The sequence below is a fragment of the Arvicanthis niloticus genome, chromosome 26, assembly GCF_011762505.2.
Source record: "Arvicanthis niloticus isolate mArvNil1 chromosome 26, mArvNil1.pat.X, whole genome shotgun sequence".
NCBI lineage: Eukaryota > Metazoa > Chordata > Mammalia > Rodentia > Muridae > Arvicanthis > Arvicanthis niloticus.
Genome location: NC_133434.1, coordinates 11,520,283 through 11,546,848, shown reverse-complemented (window position 1 = coordinate 11,546,848; position 26,566 = coordinate 11,520,283). Strand labels below are relative to the sequence as shown.

The window sequence follows — 26,566 nt, the reverse complement described above, 5'->3', positions numbered from 1 at the left end:
TTGCCTATGATCTTTGGAAGGCAGAGGCCAGATGACCAAGAGTTCAAGACCAGCCTGAGCTATAAAGCAAGTTCAAGCCTAGCCAATGTGTAAGATCCCGTCTTAAAACAACAGGGGCGGGAGAGATGGCTCAGCCGTTAAGAGCACTTGCTGGTAGCAGAACACCCATTTTGGGAGGCTCACAACTCCAGTTTCAGGAGATCCAGTACCCTCTTCTGGCTCCAAGGGCTCCCACATACACAGCACAAAAAGAGATACAAATAAAATAAATCTTTGAAAAACACAACAACAACAAAAAATGAAGGCATCAAGAATGTTTTAAACTAGAGTTTTAAGCGAGGCATGGTGCCACATGCCTTTAATACTGGTACTTGAGAGGCAGAAGGAGAGGGATCAGAGCTTCAAGACTAGCTTGGGCTACATAGCAAGTCTGAGGCCAACCTGGGCTACATGAGACTCTATCTCAACACAACAAACAATAAAAATGTGACAGTTGGGTGTGGTGACACAAATCTGGAATGTCCCAGCATTCAGGTGGTTTAAGGAGGGGGGGGACTGCTGAGAGTTTCAGGTCAGCCTGGGCTATGTATCAAGCACCAGGCCAGCCATGGCAAGACTGTCTCTAAAACAAACAATAAATAAGATGAATGTTTCATGACCTGGAATGTTTTTCTCAACTTCCTGGCTGGAGCGCTCCAAGCTTGCTTGTCCCCTGCACTGAGGGAGCTCTGAGGGCTGTCTGTCCAGGCTTCTCTGACTAGAGACCCTTGCTGGACATCAAGAGTGGGAGTGGAAGGCAAAGCTCCCTAAGACTTTGGGGTTGGCCTTACCTGATACCGATATCCGGGGGTCTGAGTAACAATCACAATGGTAAATTCCGCCCAGCTTTATCCTCGACTCTGTCACCTTGCCCGAAGCTTCACCACAGCAGTCAGTGGGGTGAGTGGTGCCAAGTCATCACCGAACCCTGAGACCTTTAGATAGCTATAGGTGGTCAGGTATGGCAGGCCAGCACGGGCAGAGAAGGCTTTGCTTACTGTCTGTCTTAGTCACCGTTCTATTGCTGTGAAGAGACACCATGGCCACAGCAACTTTTATATTTAAAAAAGGCATTTAATTGGGGGCTTGCTTAGAGTTTCAGAGGGTTACTCAGTGATCGTCACTCCAGGAAGCAGAAAGACAGGGTGCTTGAGCCAGAACTGAGAGTTTTATACATCTGATCTTTCAGTAGCAGGCAGAGGGAGACACTAGCTCTAGTGTGTCAACTCCAGTCTTCAGCGTCTCCTCAACAAAGACACGCCTCCTCCAACAAAAACACACTTCCTAATCCTTCCTACCCATTGGCCAACTGGAAACCAAGAATTCAAATATATGAGCCTATGGGAGTCATTTTTATTCAAACCACCACACTGTCTTAGAGGTCCTGTGAAAGCCCCTGGGAGAGGCCATTTTATCAGTAGCCATTCCTCTGTGACACTTCAAGTTTTTACAAAGTACCTTTCTAACCAGGTGTGGAGGCTCAGACCTGTGGTCACAGCACTTCAAAACCCAGTCCAAATAATTGAAAATTTGAAGTCAGCCTAAGCTACCTACCAAGATATTGTCTTATAAAACAAAACATCAACAAAAGTGTCTCTGTGTCAAATATTCTGTTGAATCCTTGTGGGAATTGAGTAATACTAGAGTTACAACTCTCATGAAAAATTGAGTGGCCTGCTGTGGTAGCCCCCACAGATTCATGGGTTTGAATGTTTACCCATAGGGAGTGGCACTACCAGGAGGTGTGGCCTTGTTGGAAGAAGTGTGTCACTATGGGGGTGGCCTTTGAGGTCTCACATATTCTCAAGCTATGCCCAGTGTGGCACACTGTCTCCTTTTGCTGACTTGGGTTGAAGATGTAGAACTCTCCATTCCCTCTTCAGGACCATGACTGCTGGCAGTCAGACTTGATAAAATGTAAGAATCTCCCAGGTGGTACTGATTTGAAGGCATGAAGGGGTCATGAGGAGCAGCTGAGGCTTGGCACTGTGAGAGGCCAGGAAAGGCCATTGTTGAAGGTGTAGCCTCAACAGTTGACCCCAGGACTGAAGGGGTCATGCAAAAAAACTTGAGGCTTGGCACCATGAAGGGAAACTATGAGAGGCTATTGGTGAAGTCTAGTTGCAGCGGAAGACCCCAGTGTATTAGAGATGCCAGTACCATGGGATGATCACCAAGAACAGCAGCAGCAGTGGAGTGGAGTCAACCAGAGCCTAGAGTGCTACAGAAGAAAGAGCTGGGGAAATGACCCAAGCCCTTTGGAGGAGCCCAGAAGATGGTGTGTGAGCCCCAGACACTGGAACAAGAAGCTGTAAACTTGAAGTTGCCTTGGATACCCCAAGGTGTTAGAGATGTGAGAGCCATGGTATACCTGCCAAGGAAAGCTGCAAACAGCAGTCTTGCTTTGGTCCAGTATTTCCTTGGTATGACATTTTGGAATGGTAATGTATATACCCTGTGACGTCGGAACTAAGTGATCTGCTTTTTGATTTTGATATTATTGGAGATCATATGATTAAGAAATTGCAGAATCTCAAAAGAGACTTTGAACTTCGGGCTTTTAAACATTGTTGCGACTGTGATAGACGATGGGGACCTCTAAAATTGTAAGCCAGTCCCAATTAAAAATGTTTTTCTTTATAAGAGTTGCCATGGTCACGGTGTCTCTTCACAGCAATAAAACCCTAACTAAGACATCTACCCAAGGCCAGTGACTAGTGAAAACACAGCCAAGGCAGCATGGGGTGGGTCACCTGTAATCCTAGCACTTGTAAGGTAGAGGCAGGAAGATAAGTTGTTCAGGATTAACTTTTATCTCAATAAAACAAACAAAGAACAACACAAAAAGAACAGAGCTGAGCTTCAGCATAGGGCACTTAGTGACGTCACTTCTAACCAGAATGAGGGTGGTGGTTTGAATAGGAACAGCCATCATAGGCTCTTATATTGGAATGCTTGGTCATCAGGCAATGGCACTATTTGAGAAAGATGAGGAGGTGTGACCTTGTTGAGTAGGTGTGTCTTGTTTTAGGAAGTGTGTCACTGGGGGTGTCCTTTGGGGTTTCTCTCTCCCAGCTGCCAATGTAGATTTGTAGAATCTTCAGCTACTTCTCCAGCACGATGCCCACCTGCATGCCCCATGCTCCCTGCCATGATGACAATGGGCTAAACCCTTGAAACTAAGTGAGCTCCAATTAAATGTTTCTCTTTATAAGCGTTGTCTTGGTCACGGTGTCTCTTCACAGCAATAGAACACTGACTAAGACAATGGGTTTATCTGAGAAGCCAACTAGAGCCTTTAAGAACGGGGCTTGAAGGGCTCACCTGTAAAAGAGGGCTTAGGTTTGAGGGGAGGAGAAATCCAAAGTGTGGGACTAGCTCCCTGTGGTAGTAGTCACTGGATAACTTGGGGAAGAGAGACATGGGTGATGCTAAGATTCGAATTGGCTCCAGAGTCTTTGTGGGACCTGGGTCCGTAGGACAGCATAGAAATAGCATCTCACATGAGGTGGGCAAGGGTCCCTCTTAAGAACTGAAGCTTTAGTCGGGCAGTGGTGGAGCACACCTTTAATCCCAGCACTTGGGAGGCAGAGGCAGGCGAATTTCTGAGTTCGAGGCCAGCCTGGTCTACAGAGTGAGTTCCAGGACAGCCAGGGCTACACAGAGAAACCCTGTCTCAAAAAAAAGAAAGAAAGAAAGAAAGAAAGAAAGAAAGAAAGAAAGAAAGAAAGAAAGAAAAGAGAGAACTGAAGCTTTACTAAGTGCCAAAGATGGTGGTACAAGGTATAATCCCAGCATTTGGAAGGCTGAGGCAGGAAGATCACCATGAGATCAAGGTCATCCTGGGTTACATAGTGACTTCCAGGATAGTCTGGACTACAGAGTGACAACTTGTCTCAAAGAAACAAACCAAATGTGCAGCTGTGCTCTCAGCACTCAGAGGCCACATAGTGAGTTCCAGTCTGGTCCTATCCCAGAAAGGAGACAGGAAGGGAGAAAAAAAAAAACACAACAAACAAACCAAAGCATAGCCTGGCATGGTGACACTTACCTGCAATGCCAACCCTTGGGAGGCTGAGGGGGAATCACAAATTTGTGGTTGCCTCATGGAGATACTCCCCCAATACCCACCTATCACAATGCACAAGCCCTCTTCTTCCCTCACTTGAATACACCTAAACTGTACCTCACCTCCTATCCCCACATCCCACCCCTACTTTCCCACACTGACCCCACCCTCCCCACTCAGGGTCCATCAGGTTCCTAGCTGCTTGGCTCCAGGTAGACAGCTGGATTGCGGTCAGTCACTCTTACAAGCCAGGAGGGAGAGCATAAGGGCCAGGTGGTAAGAAAGCATTTGGATCTTAGGCAAGGGAATTGCGGTAGATGCTCCCACGTACCCCTCACTGATAGCACGTGGACACTCCCATTGCCCCACACTGCCAGGGCGCTGCAGGGAGGCAGAAGCCCTAGTATACGTAGAGGCCTTCACTGGATTGGATGAGGCCTGCTCTCATCTTCAGCACAATTGCCTCAAAGATTGTAAATGCATTTGGTAGAACATCCCCAGGGCAATTTCTAGTCTGATGTCTGACCAAAAAAGCAGGACTCCAGAACCCATCCAAATCCCACCATGTCTGCCATCTCTTGGTGTTACCGTAAAGCCACTGCTGGAGTACAATCAGTCAGCCTTACCTAGACAGAGGAGATGCTTGGCTGGCTTCACTGATGGCCCAGCTGACTGCAGCCCAGCCTAACCTGAGCATTCCTGAGGTGGAAACTTTTGGGGTGGGGAGAGAGTTGGGAAGAAGCCTGTCTTATGATCCCAGCACTTGAGAGTGTAAAGCAGAGGGGTTGCTTTGGATTTGAAGCTAACCTGGGCTACCTACTGAGTTGTGGTTCAGCCTTGACTACAGGGCAAGACCATGTCTAAAAAACAAGTCTGGCATGGTAGTGTACACCTTTAATCCTACCATTCAAGAAGCAGAGGCAGGTGATCTTTTGTGAGTTCTACATTCCAACATAGCCAGGAATACATGGAGAGATCCCATCACAAACAAACGAACTAACCAACTAACTAACTAATGAATAAATAAAAACAACAAAAAATATAAATATGCATTGCTTGCTGAAGCAGCAGGAGAGGCAGGGCTGGGTTGCATATTTGCTGTTTTCAGTTTTTGTTTTAGGAGGGACAGAGTTGAGTGGTTTCAGGGCTAAAAGGTTAATGGGTAGGAAAGGGAAGTAGAGGTAAAGAGAAAGGGAGATCTGCCCACACAGGGAGGCTTCCAAAAAATCCGGGAGGGGCTGAGATCCAGGGGATGGGAAGAAAAGAGGGACTCAAGAAAGGTAGGTGGGTAGGTGGGAAGCTGGGTGGTGGTGGTGCACACAACTAATCCCAGCACTTCGGAGGCAGAGACGGTTTGAGGTCAGCCTAGTCTACAGAGGAAGTTCCAAGATAGCCAAGGCTACACAGAGAAACATTATCTCAAAAACCTGAGAGAGAGAGAGAGAGAGAGAGAGAGAGAGAGAGAGAGAGAGAGAGAGAGAGAGAGAGAGAGTGGGGCTAGGGGCGAGGGGCTTCTGTTTCCTATGAGAAGAGGAGGAGGGAGGGTGGTGGCAGGAGTGGAATGTCTGTCTTTCTCTCCCTGCCTTTCAAGGCCTGATACGCAGCAGAAGCCAGAGCCAGACAAGGAAGCCATCACTCCATAAGACAGAGACAAAGCTGCCACTCCTGGAAAGCAACAGTCAGTCTTGCTGTACTGAGTCTAGGTTCTGGTGTGGCTTGTGACCGACTACACACAGTCTTCTCAACTGGAAGCTCACAAGGTCTGGTACAGAAGTTCTCCGTGGAGTCCCTGCCATGTGACCCTATGTCTCCAGCTACTCTGTTTTCTTCCTTTCCATGGCTGTCCTCCAATGTCCCCTGCTGGGATTATCAGCAGGAAACAGAATCAACTGGGCTTGCCTTTTGGACACTGTGGTTTATTTACCGGGTGCCAGCAGGTCTAAGGGGACCCAGACCAGGGGAAAACAGGTCGCTGGTGGGCAAGGCTGAAGAAGCAATAGTGGCAAAGGCTGTTTGGTCTCAGGAGCCCCAGGGTCTGGGAAGAGTAAAAGCTAACATCAGATGAGTAACATTGTAGCAGTGAGGAGCTGGGGCTGCAGGCCCTCACTGGCCATGAACACTTACATTCGCTGAGGCCTGAGGATGATGAAGTGGGCAGGGACCAACCTTCTGGGGCCTTCAAAGAACAAGAAGAGTGGTGGAGAACATCCAACTCAATTGATCCAGGGGGCTTTGTGCTATTGAGAATAAACTCTAGAAACTTCCTCAGAAGCCTCCCTGTGTGGGCAGATCCTCTCCTCTCTTTACCTCCATTTCTTTTCCTCACAAAGGACCACCTGCCTCTGCTTCCTGAACAGTAGTATTGATTGAAGGTGTGCACCATCGTACCGGACTTGTTTTTCAGACAGGGTCATGCCCTGTAGCCAAAACTGAACCACAACTCAGTAGGTAGCCCAGGTGTCTTAGTTAGGGTTTTACTGCTGTGAACAGACACCATGACCAAGGCAATTCTTATAAGGACAACATTTAATTGGGGCTGCTTACAGGTTCAGAGATTCAGTCCATTGTCATCAAGGCTGGAGCATGGCAGCATCCAGGCAGGCATGGTGCAGGAGGAGCTGAGAGTTTGACATCTTCATCTGCCAGCCTCTAAGAGAAGACTGGCTTTCAGGGATCTAGGAAGTGAGTCTGAAAGCCCACACCCACAGTGACACACCTACTCCAAGGCCACGCCTCCTAGTAGTGCTACTTCCTGGGCCAAACATAGACAAACCATGGCACCAGGTTAGCTTCAGATCCAAAGCGACCCCGCTGCCTTAAATTCTCAAATTCTGGAATTACGTACCAGACTTCTTATCAGCACTGTCTCTACCCCAAAAGCTTCCACCCCAGAAATGCTCCCATTAGGCTGGGCTGCAGTCAGCTGGGCCATCAGTGAAGCCAGCCAAGCATCTCCTCTGTCTAGGTAAGGCTGATTGACTGTCCCGCAGCAGGACAGTCACCCCGTTCTCGAACCTTTGTCTCCTGCCCCTGCATGTGTGGCTCATGGCTCCCTACTTTTCACTGCTGTGTATTCCTGGGCTGGTTCTTCTTGAGGTCTATCCCCAGATTCCAGCAGGGTATACCCCCTCTCCACTGGAGCCTCAAGACAAACCTACACTTTCCTGTTTGGATCGCTACCACAGGATAAAGAACTCATCTGTTCGTGATTTATAAGCTTCAAGAGACTGGAATCTTGTAGAGGAGAAAGACAATACCTGTGACATCTCTAGGTCCTGAGCCAGTGTGTGGCTCTGGGGTTACTTCATATAGCTTCAGATGCATTGGCCCATAACACCGCTGAGTTCCGGGTAATTGCAGTTCCTGGTAGCTTTAGAAGGCAGTGGGAAGAAAAGCCTGGAGCTTCTTCACTGTTTTGATAAACCTGAGATCCATAGAGAGGTCCAGTATTTGATGGGAATACTGCATCAATATCTCTGTCTGGAACTGCGGTCCTGATCTGTGCTTGTCCTGTCCACAGAAGTGTTCTTTTCTAGAATTTTATAGGCAAGGGTTACACTCTGAACATCCACAAGAGGGCGCGCTGGGTCCAGGCTTGCCCTGAGAGTGCAGGTGTCCTGGAATATCACCTCGTCTTCAAGAGCCAAGAGAGGACTGGCTGACCTGGGGCAAGGCACAAGGTCAAAAGCTGATTGGGGAAAAAAAAATTCTTGTGTTTCTATTTTTTAAATTAAAGACTTTTAAAAAATATATCTACCATTCTAGGACGTCAAGAACAAAATGAGCTCTGAGTTTCTGTGATGAGGGTAAGGGCTGGATGCTGGCAGGCAGTTGGGGAGCAGGCTGAGAGAGTGGCACAGGACAGCCAGCATTGGGGACATCAGGACAGAGCACAGCACTGTGTGTTCTGTGTCCTTTCCTTTCCACTCCCCAGATGCAGCTGCTTTTATCCTGGTTCCCAAGACATCTCTGGCTTTGTCACCCTGGCACTGTCCTGCTCTGTCTGTCTTCTGCAATATGCCTCGTGGCATTGATGCCATCTGATTTAGTCAGAGGTGTTATTCAAAACAGACTTGGGAGTCCTCCTTGGCCTCTACCTTCCTTCCTTCCTTGTGTTTTTCTTTGAGGTGGGGGAGCTGAGCTTGGATTCAATGGCTTTTATGAACTTAAGACAGACAGAGACCTCCCCCCCACACACATCCCCATTCCACAGCCCCATGCACAGGGCCCTGCAGCCCATCTGGCAGAGGGAACGAGCTAGAAGGGACTTGTTGCTTGGTGGCCTTCCAGGACGCTTTGCTCTCCACCCTTCTCCCAGCCCTGACAACTCAATCCAGCTGACAAGACAGGAAGCCGGAGTACTCAGCAGGCCAGCTGCCAAGAAGGACACTTTTCCCTCTGGGGAGAAAACAAGGCTGGAGATAGGCACCCTTCCCCCACTTCACCCCTCCCCCACCCACCCCCTCTCAGGAGTCTCAGAACACTCCCAGCTAAAACGTTGGAAGAAGATAGACTCCAGACTTGGGCCTTGGAGCCAGAGAAGCTGATCAAGGACACATGGAGCCTGGGGAAGCTTCTGCGGCAACTAGAGCTGCAGGCAAGGAGGGGTCAGAGGTCACACCACAAAGACCCAGGAAAGGGTCAGAGCAATCAAGGCTTCACAACCAAGACATCTAATTTGGGCTACTCTCTGAATGAATCCTCCAGCTCTACGGAGCAGAGGGAGGGAGGGTCAATTTGCATTGTATTTACATTTCATTTGCATACAACTCTTTTGATGTCCGAAGGCATTGAAATTTCCTGCCCTTCTTTTTCCTTTTCTTTCCTCTGCCCCTTTTAAACCTCCAAGCAGCCTCTTATCTCAGTCTCTTCTCTGGTTTCTCTCTTGCTAACACAGGCAGGAGGATAGCCTAGGGAACTGTTGCTTACCAGGCTAGCTCTCCTCCTTGGTCCATACAACACATCTCTTCCCCCATTCCCCCATATCTCTCTCTTTCTCTCTCTCTCTCTCTCTCTCTCTCTCTCTCTCTCTCTTTCTGTCTCTCTCTCTCCTCTGTCTCTTTCTCACAAACACACAGAGAAACAGAGAGAGAGACAGAGAGAGGGAGGGAGGCAGAGAGAAAGAGAGAGAGAGAGAGAGAGAGAGAGAGAGAGAGAGAGAGAGGCCAGACTAGATTTAAACCAGTAACTTTATCATCTCCTGACTGTCTTAATCTTCCTGAACCTGTTTCCCCATCTATAGGTGGGAGCTAATGACTTTACTTTTCAACTAAATGAATGAATGTTAACTTAAAGCAAAACAACAAAAACAAAGATGCCCCACAGGGCTTAGAGAGCTCACTTGGTAGAGAAATGCTTACTTTGCAAGCACCGGGATCCAAATTCCATCCCCTGAGCCCGCATTGAAATAGCTGGGTGGGGTGCCCTGCATCTGTACTGGCCGGCCAGCCTGTCCTACTGGGTGCATTCCTGGGCAAAAATAGACCCTGTCTCTAGAAAGAAGGGGGCTAGCACTTGAGGAATGACATTTGAGGTTGCTCTGTGCTCCCCCCACACCCCAGGAACACACAAACCCAAAGATGTTGTATACTTAGTATGGAACACAGTTCTCCTTACTAGTGGAGCACGTGCTTTAGCATGGAGCAGAGGTCTCCTTACTAGTGGAGCACGTACTACTAATAGATGGAACAATAGCTAAGACAATGTTTGCCAACTTCTCCCCTTCTCCGGATCACATCCCATCCCGTCCCCAGTCCCAATCTTTGGAACCCTCAAGCTTTGCTTCCAACTGTGAACACACAAGATCCTGTCTCTCTCAGTGCTTCCCTCCCTGAAAAACTCTACACTCCTGCCCACACACCCTCCAACCCCAGAATCCTAGGTAGTTAGCTCTAGGATATCGTCAGATATAAATTTCTCTGGCTTCTAGAATACTAAAGCCATGTGGGGAAAACTGCACCAGGCCTTAGATAAAGTGCTCAGAGGACCAGACCCTGAGCACACAGGGCCATGCAAATGTATGCAAATAGAGATACGGAAATTGTGAGCACACTGGGTTCTATAGACTTGGAGTAGGCATTTTTCTGGGATGGAGCAGCTGTAGATCAGACACTGCGCACAGGGAAAGAGCCCAGCAAGGAAAGGCTAGGTTGCGTGGAATGAAGGGACAAACTGAGAATGTTCCTGAGTGGGACTTCCAGGGTCACTTGTACCTCCAAAAGCCCTTACATGACCTCTTTCCAAGACCAGAAGAAATGAAAAGAAAGTCCCTTCCTTCTTGCCAGGAGGGGCAGGTGGGTATGACTGGGCCAGGCAGTTTGCCCAGCCCTGAAGACTCACTTAGGCCATCCCTGCTCCTCCACTTGGCACTTAGACCTTCTGATGTCTACTGTGCCCAACATTGTTCCAGGACCTGAAGGCAACAGAAGGAAACATCCAGTCAGTAAAAGAAAAGGGGCAGGGGAGCTAAGAGGAGCCCACATAACCTCCACACAGGATGCAAACATTCTAATCATGTCCAGAATCTTGCATACAGGATGCTCAAAGGTCAGCCCCCAGTGCCAGGGGTAACTATAGAGAGGACAACATCTCCAGCTTCAAAAGGAGAGGGCATGGGCTGGAGAGATGGCTCAGCGGTTAAGAGCACTGACTGTTCTTCCAGAGGTCCTGAGTTCAATTCCCAGCAACCACATGGTGGCTCACAACCCTCTGTAATGGGATCTGATGCCCTCTTCTGGTGTGTCTGAAGACAGCTACAGTGTACTCATATACATGAAATAAATAAAATAATAAATCTTTGAGAGAGAGAGTAGTGCACTGTAGAACACAGGGGAGATTCTGTTCCTGGTGTTTATGGTCTGTGTCGCTTGGCAAGTTAAACTCCCTAAGCCTCAGTGTTCCCATCTGTGAAATAGGTACCATGCTACTATTTGCAGAATTTATTTAATATGTAAACATCTTGATTTTGAGCTTTCAGCACTTTAATAATAATAATAATATAATAGCATTAAAGATACCCTTGAAGCTTTTCAGCTCCATGCTCAGTCCAGAGCAGAAGCACTGTAAACTTGGGGAATTATGAATGGACATCTCAGGAAAAAGTACATGTATTTTAAGGCAGGAAAGCCCTAGAACATCCTTGGAAATGGCTTGGGCTCAGTGTGATGGGGGGGGGGGGGTTGTTAATGGGTATCCTATCTGGAAAAGAGATGAAAAGTAAGGATCTGACCTCCGCTCTGCACGTGGCTTTCTGAGCTGGCTGGATATGTCCCCTGAGCCACAGGGCCACTCACGGGCCCCTGAAGAGTTAGGAGATTTCTACCCGTGCAGGGGGTGCAATGGATGGGAGTCCAGGCTCCAGCACTGGCAAATTACAGGCTTTGGAGAAGTCACTCCAGTCCCTGGAAAGTGAACTTCATCACAACTGCTGACATTGTCGAGAATCTTCCCCACACCCTTCTCTCTCATAATTTGGGACCAGAGGTGATTGATGACGGAAAAGGGGCAGCTCTGTCTCTCTGGAAAGAGTCAGGAGAAGCTGCTGCAAGTGACAAGGGCAAGCCACGGGGAACCAGCCCTGTTTGGTCACCTGCTTAGCCCTCATAGATAGCAGTTATTAACACAGGTCCCGTTGTATAGATGCTTAAAATGGGGTCAGAGTGGTGGACAAACTGACCCAAGCCACAGGGGTCGTAAATGGTTACAAGGCAAGACCATTCGCAGCACCCCCTTGTCTTCTCCAAACACTGGCAGGTTCTGTGCAGCACTGCTTACTTTTCTTGAGCCCAACCAGGCAGAAACCTGGGGTTCCCTCAAAGGGCAAGCTGCCCCTGGAGTGTGAGCGGCTGAGGGCGTGATGGGGAGGGACTGCCAGGCGGGGTCTCGACAGACAGGTGTTCTTCAGGGTCCGGACCCGCCCCGGCAGCACCTTGACACCCCTCTCCCGGCCCCCAGTTCCACGTATGCAAATCCCTGTTTTGCATGGGCCCGGGGCCAAGCGCGGGGGCCCTGCCAGGGGGCGTGGCCGAGGCCCCCGCCCCGCGCCGCGTGCTCACCTGGGGAGTGTGCTAAGCCTGTCCTCGGAGTGCTGCCCGGGCCGGAGCAGCGGAGTGCGCGACCGAGGTGGCAGCCGCTCCTGCAGTGGCTGCAGCTGCGGCGGCAGAGGGCAGGAGGTGGGAGACCCTGGCTTCCCCGGGGGCCAGGCTGGGGCAGCAGCGAGGGACCTGGGGGGGCGCTGGCTTTGGCCCCGCCTGGGGCAGGATGGTGAATCTGGAGCCCATGCACGCAGGTAAGGGACGGAAGGAGTGAGCTCCTACAGGTGTCACTGCGCGTGGGAAGGGACCAAGGACAGGGACACCATTGAACCGCGCGAGAGCCTGGCGGGGGAGGGGTAACTCCTCGGCGGCCAGGAGAGGGCGATGCGGATAGCGGGTCATTCCAGGCCTGCGTGGATAGGTAGGTGTTGGGAGAGCAGTTAAAAGGAACAACTTTGGAATAGGAAACCTTGGAGAACGATGGAGAGGGGCATGAAGTTCCTGAAGCCCCCCCCCCCCCGATCTGGGGAGTTAGACAGTGCGTGGGACTTGGGTGTGCTGAAGTGCTGGAGTCCCAGGAGGTTGCAGAAGCAGGGTGGTTCACTCACTCAGCTAGGGTGTGGACCTGGGAGTGAATACGTGTATCCACATGCTGTGTGTTTGGTGTCCGGGCACCTGTGTGAAATGCAGGCAAAGTGGGTATGGGGGAGTGCCTAGGGGAAGTGGGTAGGGTGGAGCCCATCCAAAGGCGCACCCGGGGCAGATGCCATGCCACAGGATCGTTCATTGATGAGAACTTGTGCAAGCATGTGTGTGTGTGTATGTGTATCTTGAGTGTCTGCCTGTCCCCTGTGTGTGTGGAGGGAGAATCGGTGGGATAAACAGCAAAGAACCCGAGGAGTCTTGGACCACACGTGTTACGGATGTATTGGAGGTGTGTCCACTCATTATCCATTGGTCACCTGTGTTATGGGCTCAGTACATAATAGGTGTATATGCCAAAGTGGATGACAACATCTCAGTCTGATATCCCATGACCTCCTTTCCTGAGGAACCCACGAGATGGAAAGGCCCGGAGTCAGTTTCCCCTGTATCCCTGTATCGTACAAATGAGAGGTGGGTGTGGAGAGACCCAGCTCTGCCATTCTACTAAGCTAAAAGGTTGGACTTGCTGATGGGTTGAGGTGGGGAAGGGCTGATGTTCTCATGAGCCGCCTGAGGTGTTGGGCAAAGTAACAGAATCTGAATGGAAAAAGCTGTACCTGATCTGGCCACTCAAAGCCTACCTCACACACAGTGCGGGGGGCCTAGTAAGTTTTCCCTTAGGACTTGAGTGTTGCTGTAGAGATTGTGTGGATTGCTCTAGAAGAGAAGGGAGGGAGGAAAGGAGGAAGAAGAGAAAAAAGAGGGAGTGGGGGAAGAAAGCAGATCTTCTGACCCACCTCCAAGAAGCAGAACAGGCTAGATCTTCCTACCGCTCATCACGCCTGGAAGCAGACATTAGTCGGGGCCCAGGAGGCCTATGCTGCCTAGTTTCACTAAAGCTGTTTCCCAGCAGGGCTTGAGTGCAAGGGTTCCTGGTGGAGAGCTGTTGGCACTCAGTGGCTGGTGCCCAAGGATTTGCCAGGAAGGACTAGGTGAGGCTGAATGAACCATCCAGTTGGGTGTAATCCAGTGTCTGAGGAGAGTCTTCAGATCCAAAGTACTACCGTGGAACTGGAAGGACCTGGGGACAGGTCCTCTGGGCAGTCATTTCATCCCCCCCACCCCCACCCCCGTTTCCTATCAGGAAAGCCAGGGTTCAAATGGAACTCTGTCCAACGGCATCTCAATAGAAAGTTGTCTAGAACCAAAATCAGGGACTTCCTGGGGGGGTTTCCACCTCCCTGTCTGCTGGAGGCTTCTCCATAAGGAAATAGTGAGAACAGCTGGATCCTGACAGTAGCAGCCTGGGAACTGGGAGGGTCTGTTAGAGAGTAAGAGGGGAGAGAAGCCCAAGCCCCTCCACCCATGAAGCCCCTAGCTGATGCTTCTCAGAGGTCTGTACAGCTGCTCTGCCCCACAGTGCTCTGGGTGATTCCTCAGGATGGGGGGTTATCTGCCTTTGTGTACTTTCCCTGATTTACCTCTCCAATTGTCTTGAAGGCTTCCCTGCTACATTCTTTAACTAGCTCCCGCCCCGCACCCCCTCCCATTATTGGTCTTCCTCCACGTCACTCATGAAGTCTCGGCCCCTCTGTGCTGTGTGCTTACCTGCTTACCATTCAGTGGCCCGTCCAAAGGTTCTCCAGGCTTGGAGCTTTCTAGGCTGACCTTGCTTTCTCAGCTCAAGGTCTTCAGTGTCATTTGAGACAGTCTTGTTCCATAGCTTAGGCTTATATGAAACGCAAATTAATCCTCCTGTCTCAGCTTTTCCAATTCTTGAATTACAGGCATCAGCCACTGTGCCGGGCTTTTGAGGTCTTTGTAGGGCCTTCCTGTGTGGGTCTGCTGTGTACGAAGGGAGGAACACTCTTCTTTATTTTAGAAACGTTGTGTATTTCAGTCCCTCCATAGTAATCCCATTTTCTGCTGTTTCTACTTCCCCTGGAATTCCCAACACCAGGCTCTTAGGGACGTCTCCAAGTTGGCTTCCTGGGTAGCATCAGTGTGACAGGAGTCCATAAACTTGGACATAGACTTGCTCCTGGGTCCCCATCCAGAAGGCGTCATAGCTGTGTGGTCCTTGGAGTCAGCTCTGTGTACCTGCTTTGACGGCCTGGGTACAAGCTCCGATTCAGGTTTGCCACAGTCTCCTCTCCGTGCCCTCACAGAACGAACATCTTTCACAGTGGAGCCTGGAGATCTGAGCAAGTAGCAAGGGGGTTCTCAGGCAGAGAGGGACTCCTGTGCTCAGGCATAGAGGGGTAGACAAGTCAGGAAGGGAGAAGAGCGAAAAGTGGTGCGTAGTCAGCCAGAGGTACCAGTGTCTGGCCATGGGTGCCTTTCTATGAATCTCACCATCAGGGAGGGAGGTCCTGACGCCCCAGACCTGTGCCAGTTGGAGTTCAGAAATGCTTTTGGGCCAAAAGGCCTGTCAGGGGGAGGGAGAAGAAAAGTCTGCACTAGTAGAGCTGGAACCTTGACTGATTCAGAAGTGGCACTGGATGGCCCCAGGAAGTCCTCCCTGTAGAGGGACCCACAAAAAGCACGTATTTGAGTAAAGAACCTAGATGCAGCTCTAGCTAGTCCCTTCCTAGAATAGGAACAGGGACAACAGGCGAGATGGGTGAAACTCCTGTTTGTCCAGAACAGTCTGAACTCAGGAGGGCACTCAGCCTGCTGCCTGGACTGAGCACTGCCTTGAGGTGCCTTGTGTTTCCAGGTATCTATGGGGGAACTACTTCTCACCAGGTCACAGGATAGGCCGGGACAACTTCAGGCTATGATGGTGCCAGGCGAGGCAGGTTGCGGTCTATATGAAGTATCTGGGAGCTTACACCTGAGCCTCCTCAGGGGAGGGAGCGTGGCAGAGAGCCGACTCAGACAGACTGATAAGAACACAGCCGAGCTGGCCCCACCCCACACTTCTCTCCCTCACCCCCGGCAGTGCTGTCCGACGGGTGAAGGGTTACTGCCAGCGTCTCAGGGAGTTTCGGTGTTGGCCCATTTTTAGGCCGAGACCCAAGGGTTTGTCCCACCCATCAGCATCAGCCTCCTACCCAACAAAAACAGGTTCCTAGCATCAGAGCATGTGGGGACTGAAAGAGAAGGTTGCCAGGCTATCTCATCCTAGCCCTTTCAAAGCTCCAAAGCCTGAAGAGTTTGGCTGTCACCAGGTCATGGCAGCATGAGGGGTCCTGGATGTCTTTAGAACTAAGTTTCAGACATGATTAAGACTAAGCTTTAAGTTTATTCAAAGGACAAGCAAGGTGTCTTCATGTAAGGTGATGGAAGAAATGATGTAAAGGAAAGTTGGGGTGTCGGGCAACCAAATAAGGCTCAGCTCGAAAAGCTACCTGTTTAAGTCGGTCCTCGTGGTGCAGGCATGTAGTCCCAGATACTCCTGGGAGGCTAAAACAAGAAGATCGCAAGTTCAAATCCTGCATGAGCTAGAGTATTTTCGAAGCTAGCCTGGGCACCCGCTTCAAAATAAAAAGAGGTCTGGGATATGTCTCAGAGGTAGTAAAAATAAGACCAGGATTCTATTCTCAAACACACATATGCATGCACACACACACATACACACACACACACACACACACACACACACACACACACACACACTCACACAGTTGTCTGTCTAAATGCAGGGTTTGAAATAAGTTGAACTGGAAACTCTGATAGACTTGGCGGCCTCACTGTCCCTCAAGCTTTTCCGGTTCCCATGATCAGTTTTCCTCTGTAGGTGGAATCAGGAGAATTCTAATGGCTTCCTGAGTGAGTTACAGAGGTGCAAGACTGAAAGCCATAGTTGTTGTCCTTGGGAATCAGGAAAGGCTAAGGAGAGGCCATGACCAGGATGCAAGAGGGGACCGGGATTTATGTCTAAGCCATTTAGTAGCTACGCACTTTATTTTATCTTTCCCATGCATCTGGGAGCTGCTCATCATCCCCACTCTGAGTGGGAAGATTCAAAATTCACATCATCCTTTGTACTTAGGATCCCCTAGCTATTTAGCGATGGCATTGGTTTTACCTTCCGGTTTTTCTGCTGCCCAAACCCATGCTCTGAAGTCCCGAGTTCTGCCTCTGCTAAAGCCGGTTCAAAACCAGCAGAGGGAGAGGATTTCCCTCCAGTGTCTAGCCAGCAGGTTCTGGCTTGGAGCCTTTTCTCCTCACTCAAGTGTGGGATATGGCATTTCCCAGATCCAAGCTGAGACAAAGCAAAGCCCAGTGTTCCCGCAGTAACAATCGAAAAGCAGCGGAGGCCCCTGCTAGTTCTGTATACACATGCATATGTGTATGCAGGCTTAGCTAACCGTATGGAAAAGAAGCAAGGGCAGAAGGAAGGGCTTGGTTCAACAAAAGCCTCCCAAAGGCAGAGCAGCATGGGGGTGTCCCTGAGACTTCCACAACCACAGAGTGCAGCATGGCCGTCTAGGAAGGCCCTACAGAGCTCTCACTATATACCTGGGTGTCCTCAAAAATCAGAGACTCCTGGGATTGCCTTATTTCTCCCCCCCCCCCCACTTCCGGTGCATTTGCTGGTGTCTGCATCTCTGACTTGTCGCTTCGTTACAGAGCTGTAAATATATTTAAGAGCTACACACATTAGCGCTTTACAAAAGGGAGAGGGGCCGTGCTTTCTCTCTTCTCCTGGGGCAGAGGTCCACCCTCTTCCCTCATCCTGATCATCTCCAGACCTCAGATGTCTACTCTGCCAACTGCCTGATTACCTGATGCAAATGAAGTCTGCCTCCTTGACTGGGATTGGCCGAGGAACCTCATATGCAAATGAATTTACCAAGACTTTATCTAGTTTAAAAGAGTTAACCGCGCTGCCCCAGAGAAAAGGGTGGAGTGGGGGTTGGGGGGGGGGATGTTGGACACAATTTGAATAAAATATTCTCTGTCTTAAACATCAGGATCTAAATGGTGCCATAAGGAGAGGAGCTTCCAGAGAGTGAGTTCTGAGTTGCCTCTTTCTTTCCCTCAACTGACTATAGGGAGGAGGTTTAGAGCCTCTTAGGTGGTCACAGCTTGCTGTTATGGGTAAATGTTTAATTTATTGCAATGGAGGAGACAGGAGAGGCCAGAGCAGCAGCGCCTGGGGGCTGACACGGGACCCTGCCCAGGTCTGCGTTCTCAGCCGAGCATTCACTTCTCACTGAGCAATTCGAAGGAATAAGAGAGAAGGGAAGGAGCCCTAAAGGGTGAGATCTCTGAGAAGGGTGGCAAGGAGGCAAGGCTTGATTCCCCAGGCAGCGCTTTGACCTCTGAGAACCAGACAGACAGCAGACTTGGGGACAGACAGGTAAGAAGAGCAAATGCAAACTTTTGGTTAACGTACGCGAACCTCCTAGGGTAGCTGGGTTGACATGGGGATCAGAAGAATGCTGCTTGATTTGCATTTATCATTGTTTTATTACTATTTTTTGAGACAAAGTCTTCTCTCTAAGTTCAAGGCTGGCCTCAAGTTATGGTCTTCTTGACCTAGCCTCCTGAGTGCTGAGTTTATAGGCATGTTCCACCATGCCCTGGATTTCTATAAAGCTTTTTTTTTTTTTTTTTTTTTTTTTTTTTTAAAGTTTTGTGAGACAAGGTTTCTCTGTGTGTCTCTGGCTGTCCTGGAACTTGTTCTGTTGAACAGACTGGCCTTGAGATCAAGAGATTCTCCTGCCTCTGCCTTCTGAGTGCTGGGATTAAAGGCTCCACCACCACCTGGCTACACCTGGATTTCTATGAAACTTTAAGAGACATATTCCCCGAAAGAAATTAAGGGTGGGGGATGTGCAGGGACCCGCATCCTTCTGTCTGAGCGATGGGAGGGTGGTGATGAATGATGCAAAAGGTGAGAGACCCTGCAGTAGCTGTGGAAAATTGGGCGGAAAGGCTAGGTAGATAGTCTAGGAAGCTCACCCAGAAGGAAGGGATCTGTACCTCCAGGCTTATGAATATTCTAATGGCTACGTGTTTGGGGGAATCAGGAATTTGAAAGTCTGATGGTTGTTGTAATCACCCATTCATCTTTGCTGTTTAGCTAAAGTCACGTATGTTGTGGCGAGAAAAAAACGGTGACCTGTTATTAAAGCCAGTCGTGTTTTCCCTGCAGAGATCAAGATGAGTGGGGATGTCGCTGATTCCACGGACGCCCGCAGCACTTTCGGTCAAGTGGAGTCAGGTAAGGCGTTCTCTTCTGGGTGTGAGTAGTTAGGGGAAACTGTCCAGCGACGTGGTTGTCTCTTCTTGCTCAGTATTTTAGATCCAAAGCCGGATCATGGGTCCTGAGTGACCTCTCTAGAGATAGCTGGCCCTGACTCTGGAGCCTTGCAATAAGAAATATTGACCTTGATAGAACAAACCTCTGGAACCAGGTCAGAAAGAAGCCAGATCCTTAGGAACAAAGACAAAAAGTTAGGGAGTACAGTCGCTCTGGTGGTGCTGGACATCAAACCTATGGCTTTGCCCAGGCTAGACCAGTGTTCTTCCATCATATCCTGTGAAGTCGTGTGTGTGTGTGTGTGTGTGTGTGTGTGTGTGTGTGAGAGAGAGAGAGAGAGAGAGAGAGAGAGAGAGAGAGAGAGAAAGAGAGAGAACCTAGAGCATTGCCATGACAGAGTGGCAGATGCTCTACACTGAGCCATACTTAAAGTCTTTAATTTTGAGACAAGGTTTTCCTAAATTGCCCAGGCTGGTCTTAAACTCCCCATGTAACTCAGGCTGGCCTCAAACTTGAGATCTCCCCGCCTTAGCCTCCTAGGAAGCTGCTATAAGCACATGTTTCATTAAAAACAAAAACCAAAAACCAAACTTTATTTTTTTGTTTTACTATTATTGTGTGTGTATGTGTGTGCACAGATGCACATGTGTGCCTGAGTGGAGGTCAGAGGACAACTTGTCAGAGTTTCTTTTGTCTTTCTGTGGGTTCTGGGGATAGAACTCGGGTCCCCCAGCTTGCACAGCAGGCACCACTGGCCCCACTCCCACCCCATCTCATTAGACTGTGATTCATGCCTTGATGGTTCACTTTAACACAGAAGCAACAAGCTGTATTGTCAGCTCCTGAGAGGACCGGTCTCTGGTAGATGAGGACCAGGTTCTGTGTTTGTTTGAGACTGGGTTTCTTTGTGTAGCCCTGGATACCCTGGAACTCACTCTCTAGACCAGGCTGGCCTCAAACTCAGAGATCTGCCTGCCTCTGCTTTGGGATTAAAGACATGCACCACCACACCCTGCTCCATCCAAGGTCCTTAGCAGTCTTTCTTAAGGAACTCAGCAAACAGGCCTGTGTGTAAGTGTTAGCATTCTGATGCCGCATACATAGCTGGTATGGTGTATGGGTAGCTCAAAGAAGGAATTGCTGTCTAGACATAGGACTTTGTCTTTTGAAGAAAAGAACACGGAGACAGGAAAGAACTGAGTCGTTTCTTTCTTCTCTCTTGTTTCCACCTTAGCCCGAGCCTTAGTTTGAAAATGAATGTAATTAAAAGGAATCTGAAGAAAGAAAGCTAGAAAGATAACTTTAGTAGCCTCCCAACAAGGCCCCAATTAGTGTTTCATCTGGATCATGACAGACAGAAGTGAGCAGACGAAGAGAGTCGATGTCCTCTCAAACTAAAAGCATTTTAACGGTTCTGAAACATTCTAGTTCTTGAAGCTAAAAGAGAGGCATGACAGTTGAGAGGGGATTGTGATGAGGGGCTTGTCTTCAGGATCCACGTTCAAGATACATTGCTCTTCAGTTTAACATTGATGCAGGGCCTACTTGTTTGGGCAGTAATGCATGCAAAATGCAGAATTACAGTACTTTATGCTCTCCCTTGTACAGGACAGCTGGACTGAACAGTGGGGACTAGGCACACCCATTTTTCAGGGTGTTGTTCACTCAAACCATACTGGTGATTGAACTTAGGTACTTGTGCATGGTAACCAAGCTGAACCTTTTTTACTGCATTCATTCATTCATTCATTCATTCATTCATTCATTTTGACAACGTATCTTGTTAAGTCGTCGTTAAATGTGATCTGTAGCCCAGGTTGGCATCCAACTTGCAATCCTCCTGTCTCAGCCTCAGCTGAAATCACAGGCCTGTGACTTTAGTCTGTTAGTGCCTGTTCTGATCCCCTTCCCAGAGCAGAGCTGTGTGGCTCTAGAGAAGCTGTCCCTCTCCTGGAACCAACTCTCTTTCCCCAGACCCCATTGTCCAGGACTCAGCTGAGCAGTGTCCTCATGGAAATGACCACCCTCATTGCTGGAACCAGTGCTTTGCTATAAGTTATCCTGACCCAGCTGAGGATCCATGTGAGGAGTCAGAATGAGCCACCCCGATTCCCCCCAAGAATGAGCCAAGGAAGGTGGAGTTTCAACCGTAGGAAGAGACCAGCAAGTCCAATGTGTTATATGTTCCCTGGGCAAATTCAAACTCCTAGAGGAGACTGGGAGCTGTGAACTAAAGGATTATGGGTGAGAGAATCCAGGGATGAACCAGGCCTGTCAGAATCCACCCTGACATGCTGCCAACCTCTTTGGGAGGTAGACTTTGAAGGGCATAGTTTCAAGTCAAACAGACCTGGGCTAAACAAGCCAGGGAGGATGCTGCCCTCCTGTAACCAACACTCCGGCTAAGACAGGAGGATTGACAGAGAGTTCAAGCCCGGTCCTGGCTAGAAGGAGTTCTGGGTTAGCCTGGGCTACACACTGAGTCCCTGCCCTCTCCCTCCACAACATCAAGAAAAAGCCTACAAACAGGACCACTTCCTAGGGACCTGATTTGCTCACTGATCCTTTTCATGAAGTGCTGTGAGAAAATGAGGATAGATTGACAATGAGCTGAACTGTGTAAAGGCTGGCACCTGCTGTCTTGTTGGTTTGGTTTTGTTTATTTGTTTGAGACAAGGTCTCACCAAGTAGCTCTAGCTGTTCTGTAACTTGATGTGCAGACCAGGCTGACCTTGAACTCACGAAGACCCCTCTGCCTCTGTCTGCTGAGGTTGGGATCAAAGGTGTGCACCGCCACACCTAGCTACTACCGCGATCTTTTTGCCCCGACAAAAAGACCAACTCAAAGTACCTGGTGTCTGTGGAGGTCAGAAGTTGTCAGAGATCCCCAGGAGCTAGTTACACAGAAAGTTGTAATCTACGATGTGGGTGCAGGGAATCAAACCTCATTCCTCTATAAGAGCAAGGGTACTTAACCTCTGTGCCTTCTCTCCAGCTCCATCAATGCTGTTGTTTTGTAATTCTGTGTTGTACTACGCAGGGCTACAAGTGCCTGGGGTGCTCTCTCTCCCCCTTCACCGGAGCAAGGGAGTCAGCCCCAGAAGTTGCTTCTGCTCTGCTTACCAATCAAGAAAAGATTTTGTGGGTCCTAGAGGTAGACCCCCTGAGAGATACTAATGTCTTTGACCTCTGAAGTTTACCTGTTCTTTCGTCTTCCCCTTCAGGGTTTTTGTTCAGTGGTAGGATTAATGTTTAGGTGATCCTAAATTAAGGAAGAAAAAAAAAGAAGTCGCTAATTAAAGTAACAAAACTTCCTGGAAAGTGTTCTGATTTTTTTTTTTAAACCGAGGAAAGCTTATTAGCAGTTACATGGTTACCAACTTAGTTTAATGGTTTCCTTTGAATTTTTAAAAGACACATTCACCTCCCCAGCAGGGTATGAGTTAATGGGTGGTTTGTGTCTGAGTTTTAAAGGGAACTATAAGCAAAGATGACCCAGAAACCCTCTGTGTACTGAAGAGCATCCACAGAATTGTGTGAAACCCCTAGGGCATTAGGGCTGGGAGCTGGGAAAGGGGAGTTGTCCTGGTCCACTCTGAGTTGGCGGGGAAATCCTTGGAGAACTTTCTCAGACCTGCCGGGCAATTTGCACCTCCCCCCACCCTCTACCTCCCACCCCCAGCCTAGAACAAAATGCTTAGGAGCTCAGATTCTCTTTTTTACTGGCGACAAAGACTCTGGAAACCTGGTCTGCACGTCTGCACATCCCCTTAAATTCTCTTCCCAGAGCACGGAAGCCTACCTCCTCCTGTGGCAGCTGTTGGCTTTTTGTGAATTCTTATTACCTCCTGCCAGTTGCCACATTCCTTCACGTAGGGTTTATTTGCAGTACTGGGGATTGAACCTAGAGTCTCAGGCATCCTCTACATGGGCTCTGCCCCTGAACTCTACCCCCAGCTGTGTGCACACGTGCGAATGCACACGCCAGGAGTCAGAGGACGTGTCTTTCCTCCGGCCACCTTGTTTTCACACAGGGTCTCTCACTGTTTTGCTTAGTGGGCTAGGCTAGCGCTGTAGCAAGCAAGCCCCTAGGATCCTCCAGTCTCCACCTCTCCTCCAGCTCTGGGATTGCAAAAGCATGGCCACAGTGCTTATTGCAAAGGTTCCAGGGGTTATGCTTCTGTAGCAAGCACTGTACCAAGCCATCAGCTCGTCTGTCTGTCTGTCTGGTTGTCTGAGGCAACCAGGCTGGCCTGAAATTCTTGGAGCTCAGCTGGCCTGTGCTTCAGTAAGCCTTTTTGCCTCAGCCACTCCATTACTCTTCTCAATCAAGCAATTGGATGAAAATATAACTTTATCCATGCATTAAAGCCCCCAGGCTGTAACTGACAACCACAAACACCAAAGCAGCAGACCTTTGGTTTTGTTTTTTTTTGTTTGTTTGTTTGTTTTTTTGTTTGTTTGTTTGTTTTGTTTTTTTGCCTTGTTGATCACTTGTAGCCTCAAACACCCGAGGAAAGACAAAAACCAACATTTCAGAAGGAAGGAAGGAAGGAAAAACCCATTGGGGCACATCTCCCACATGTAAAAGCTTTATGGACATCATCTCGTTTAACTCGTACAGTAAACAGAGACGCAGTTAGTTAGCTCTATTCTCTCCATGGAGAACATCGTGGCTGAGAGTGAAAATGTAACTTGTTTAGAAGCGGGACTTGAACTTACAGTGTGTGACGTCGTTACGTTCTCATCTTGGCTCTGCCACGAATGAACTTCGCATCCGGTCACCATGCCAACATGGACCTTTTAGTTTCTTCTTTACGAAGGAAGGCTTTGTATTAGATCAGCTGGGGAGGCCGACCTGTAAAGTCTGCTTTCAGCATGCTCTGCCATCTGTTTGGACATCTCAAGTGTGTGTAGGTTTTTCCAGGGAGTTGAGTCCCAGGTCCCAGCTCCCTTCCTCCCAGGTCAGCACTGCTTCTTCCAATGGCTCCCATCCTATTCTGGCCTAGCTGGCAGTCCCATGACAATGTCTAGGACCTCCACTTTGCAGCCCATGCTGGGCTCTGGAGTCTCTGTCCCCATGGAACTTTCCTCCAATGATAGGATGCACTCCTGTATGTGTTCACATGTGCCCACACACTGGGGGTGGGGGGTATAGTTCAGGGGCACAGCCCTTGTTGTAGATAACACTGATAACTTGGCTATGTTAACAAGCTGTAAGCATGTTCTGGAACATAGGCACCAAGAGTGGGTGCCATTATCCCACCTTACAGGTGTGGGTAATTGAGGTTGACAATAAGAGTGTTAGCTGAGGCTCCCCAGGTCTCTTATCCAGAACATGACAGGCTGAAGGGTGGACTTTTCCAGTGACTCTACCCATAGATGCTAGTGGGAAGACCAAGAGCTTCCCATTATGGGAAAACCAGAGAAAGAGAGAGAGAGAGAAAGGAGAGAGAGAGAGAGAGAGAGAAACACAAGAAAGTGTTTAGATGCCTAAATCATGAAGGGTGATCTTGCAGGACTAAAAGGAAGATTGATCCAGTCTAAGATACAAAGGCCTGTCTGGGGCCAGAGTGCTTGCTGGGTGTCTTAATCAGGGTTTTTATTACTATGATAAAACACCGACCAAAGGGAAAGTTGGAAAGGAAAGGGTTTATTTGGCCTACACTTCCACATCATTGTTCATCACTGAAGGACGTCAGGGCAGGAATTCAAACTGGTCAGGAACCTGGAGGCAGGAGCTGATGGATGCTACTTACTGGCTTGCTCACATGGTTTGCTCAACCTGCTTTCTCATAGAACCCAGAACCACCAGCCTAGAGATGGTACCACCCATAATGGACTGGGTCCTCCCCCATCAATCACTAATTAAGAAAATGCCCTACAGCTGGATCTTAAGGAGGCATTTCCTCATTGAGGTTACCTCCTTGCAGATGACTCTAGCTTGTTTCAAGTCGACATAAAACCAGCCAGCACAAGTGGGGATTACAAGGAAAAAGCAGGGCCAGCTGCTCCCGCTGGTGAGCAGTGGAGGGTCTAGCCTGGGCAAAAACTTTCTCCCCCTCCTCCTTTGGGAAGCAGTAATCATCTCACTAGAGGGGAGGGAGGGTAGCTTTGTCATTCATTCCTCCAAGTTGAGACACCCTTGTCTTATCTCTGAGACTGAATGACTAACATCTGTCTGCAGTCTGGAACCACCCAGGAGACTCAGTCCTCTGGGGGACTGAAGAACTTCCAACAGGGCTTTAAATGTGATGGATATGTCTGTCCAGGGGAGGACCAGTGAAACATAAACAAGTCAGTGGTCTTCTCAGGCTTTTGAAGGAGAGTAGTGATGACCTAGGACTAACTCCCTCTCTTGGGTAAGGGTCTGCTCTTTCCTTGGACTCCACCCTCAAGTTTCCTGGGAACTAAGCTGGAAATTGCTACCAGGAAGTGGGGTTCTGGGGAGGAAGAGAAGGCTGAGGAGGAGGAGGATAGCTTTCAGTTCATAAAGGCTGGAAGGACAGGAGAGAAACCCGGAAGTACTTGAAGGTCAAATGAGACTCTGATGGTGTATAAAGAGGCTCCTTTCCTCTTTCTCTCTCTCTCTCTCTCTCTCTCTCTCTCTCTCTCTCTCTCTCTCTCTCTCTCTGTCTCTCTCTATCTCTCTCTCTGTCTCTCTCTGTCTGTCTGTCTGTCTCTCTCTCTCTCACACAGACACACACACACACACACACACACACACACACACACACACACACGTCCTAGCACTTATGACTAAAGGAGAGTGGGTGTGAATGCATCTTGAAAAGGACACACCACTGAGAAAGACCATTGTCATAGGAAGGTAACTAGAAAATGAAATGTGCTATAATGGAGAGGCATGGGGAAAGTGCCTGGGACTTCGATTTCCTTGTGATGGTGGCAATGGGGGTGGGGGTAGGGGAATGGAGGATCTGCAAAAACAAAGCAAGGGGAAGGAGAGCTGCTCTCAAGGTCTGAGCCTCAGTCTGTCCCAGCTCTGTCCCTCACCTCTGTGGATGTGAGTCCCCCCCCACCCCCCAACTACCATCCCAGGTTACTGCAAAACCTGGATAGATTTTAGTAGTAGGACTCTGACATTCCTATCTGTGCCTTTGTAAACATTCAAAACCATCCTTGGAGAATAAAAGCTTCCATTAATGAGAGTACCATTCTCCTTTGCTTTTCATCCCTAAGAAGGTGCACACCTTAATCCCAGAAATCAAGAGGCAGAAGCAGGAGGATCTCTTGTGAGTTTGAGGCCTGGCCTACAAAGTGAGTTCCAGGACAGCTAGGGCTACACAGATAAACCCTGTCTCAAAAAAACACCAAAGAAGAAGGAGGAGGAGGAAGAGGAGGAGGAGGAGGAAGAAAGAAAAAGAGAGAAGCCAAACTCATACTTTCTCTTGGTTCCTTGTTCATGTAGGAATCAATACCTCACTGTCTGGAAGGCCTTAATATCCCTCACCTACAACTCTTGGCTAACTTCAGATTGGTTTCCATTTCCCCTTATTTCTGATTTCTGTGACAGGGAAATTAGAAGGTACGGATTCACCACCT

The 26,566-nt window shown here is 49.1% G+C and overlaps 1 protein-coding gene across 1 annotated transcript in view; it reads left to right on the top strand.

Moving 5' to 3' along the window:
- The first annotated feature begins 12,215 nt into the window (after positions 1-12,215).
- Pou2f3 (POU class 2 homeobox 3) overlaps positions 12,216-26,566 on the top strand; it is an 87,965-nt gene continuing 73,614 nt past the window's right edge. The window contains exons 1-2 of the mRNA XM_076924807.1: positions 12,216-12,395; positions 18,896-18,964. Of these exons, the coding sequence (XP_076780922.1) occupies positions 12,368-12,395; positions 18,896-18,964 (97 nt within the window). The 5' untranslated portion in view covers positions 12,216-12,367. The remainder of the gene's footprint in view (positions 12,396-18,895; positions 18,965-26,566) is intronic.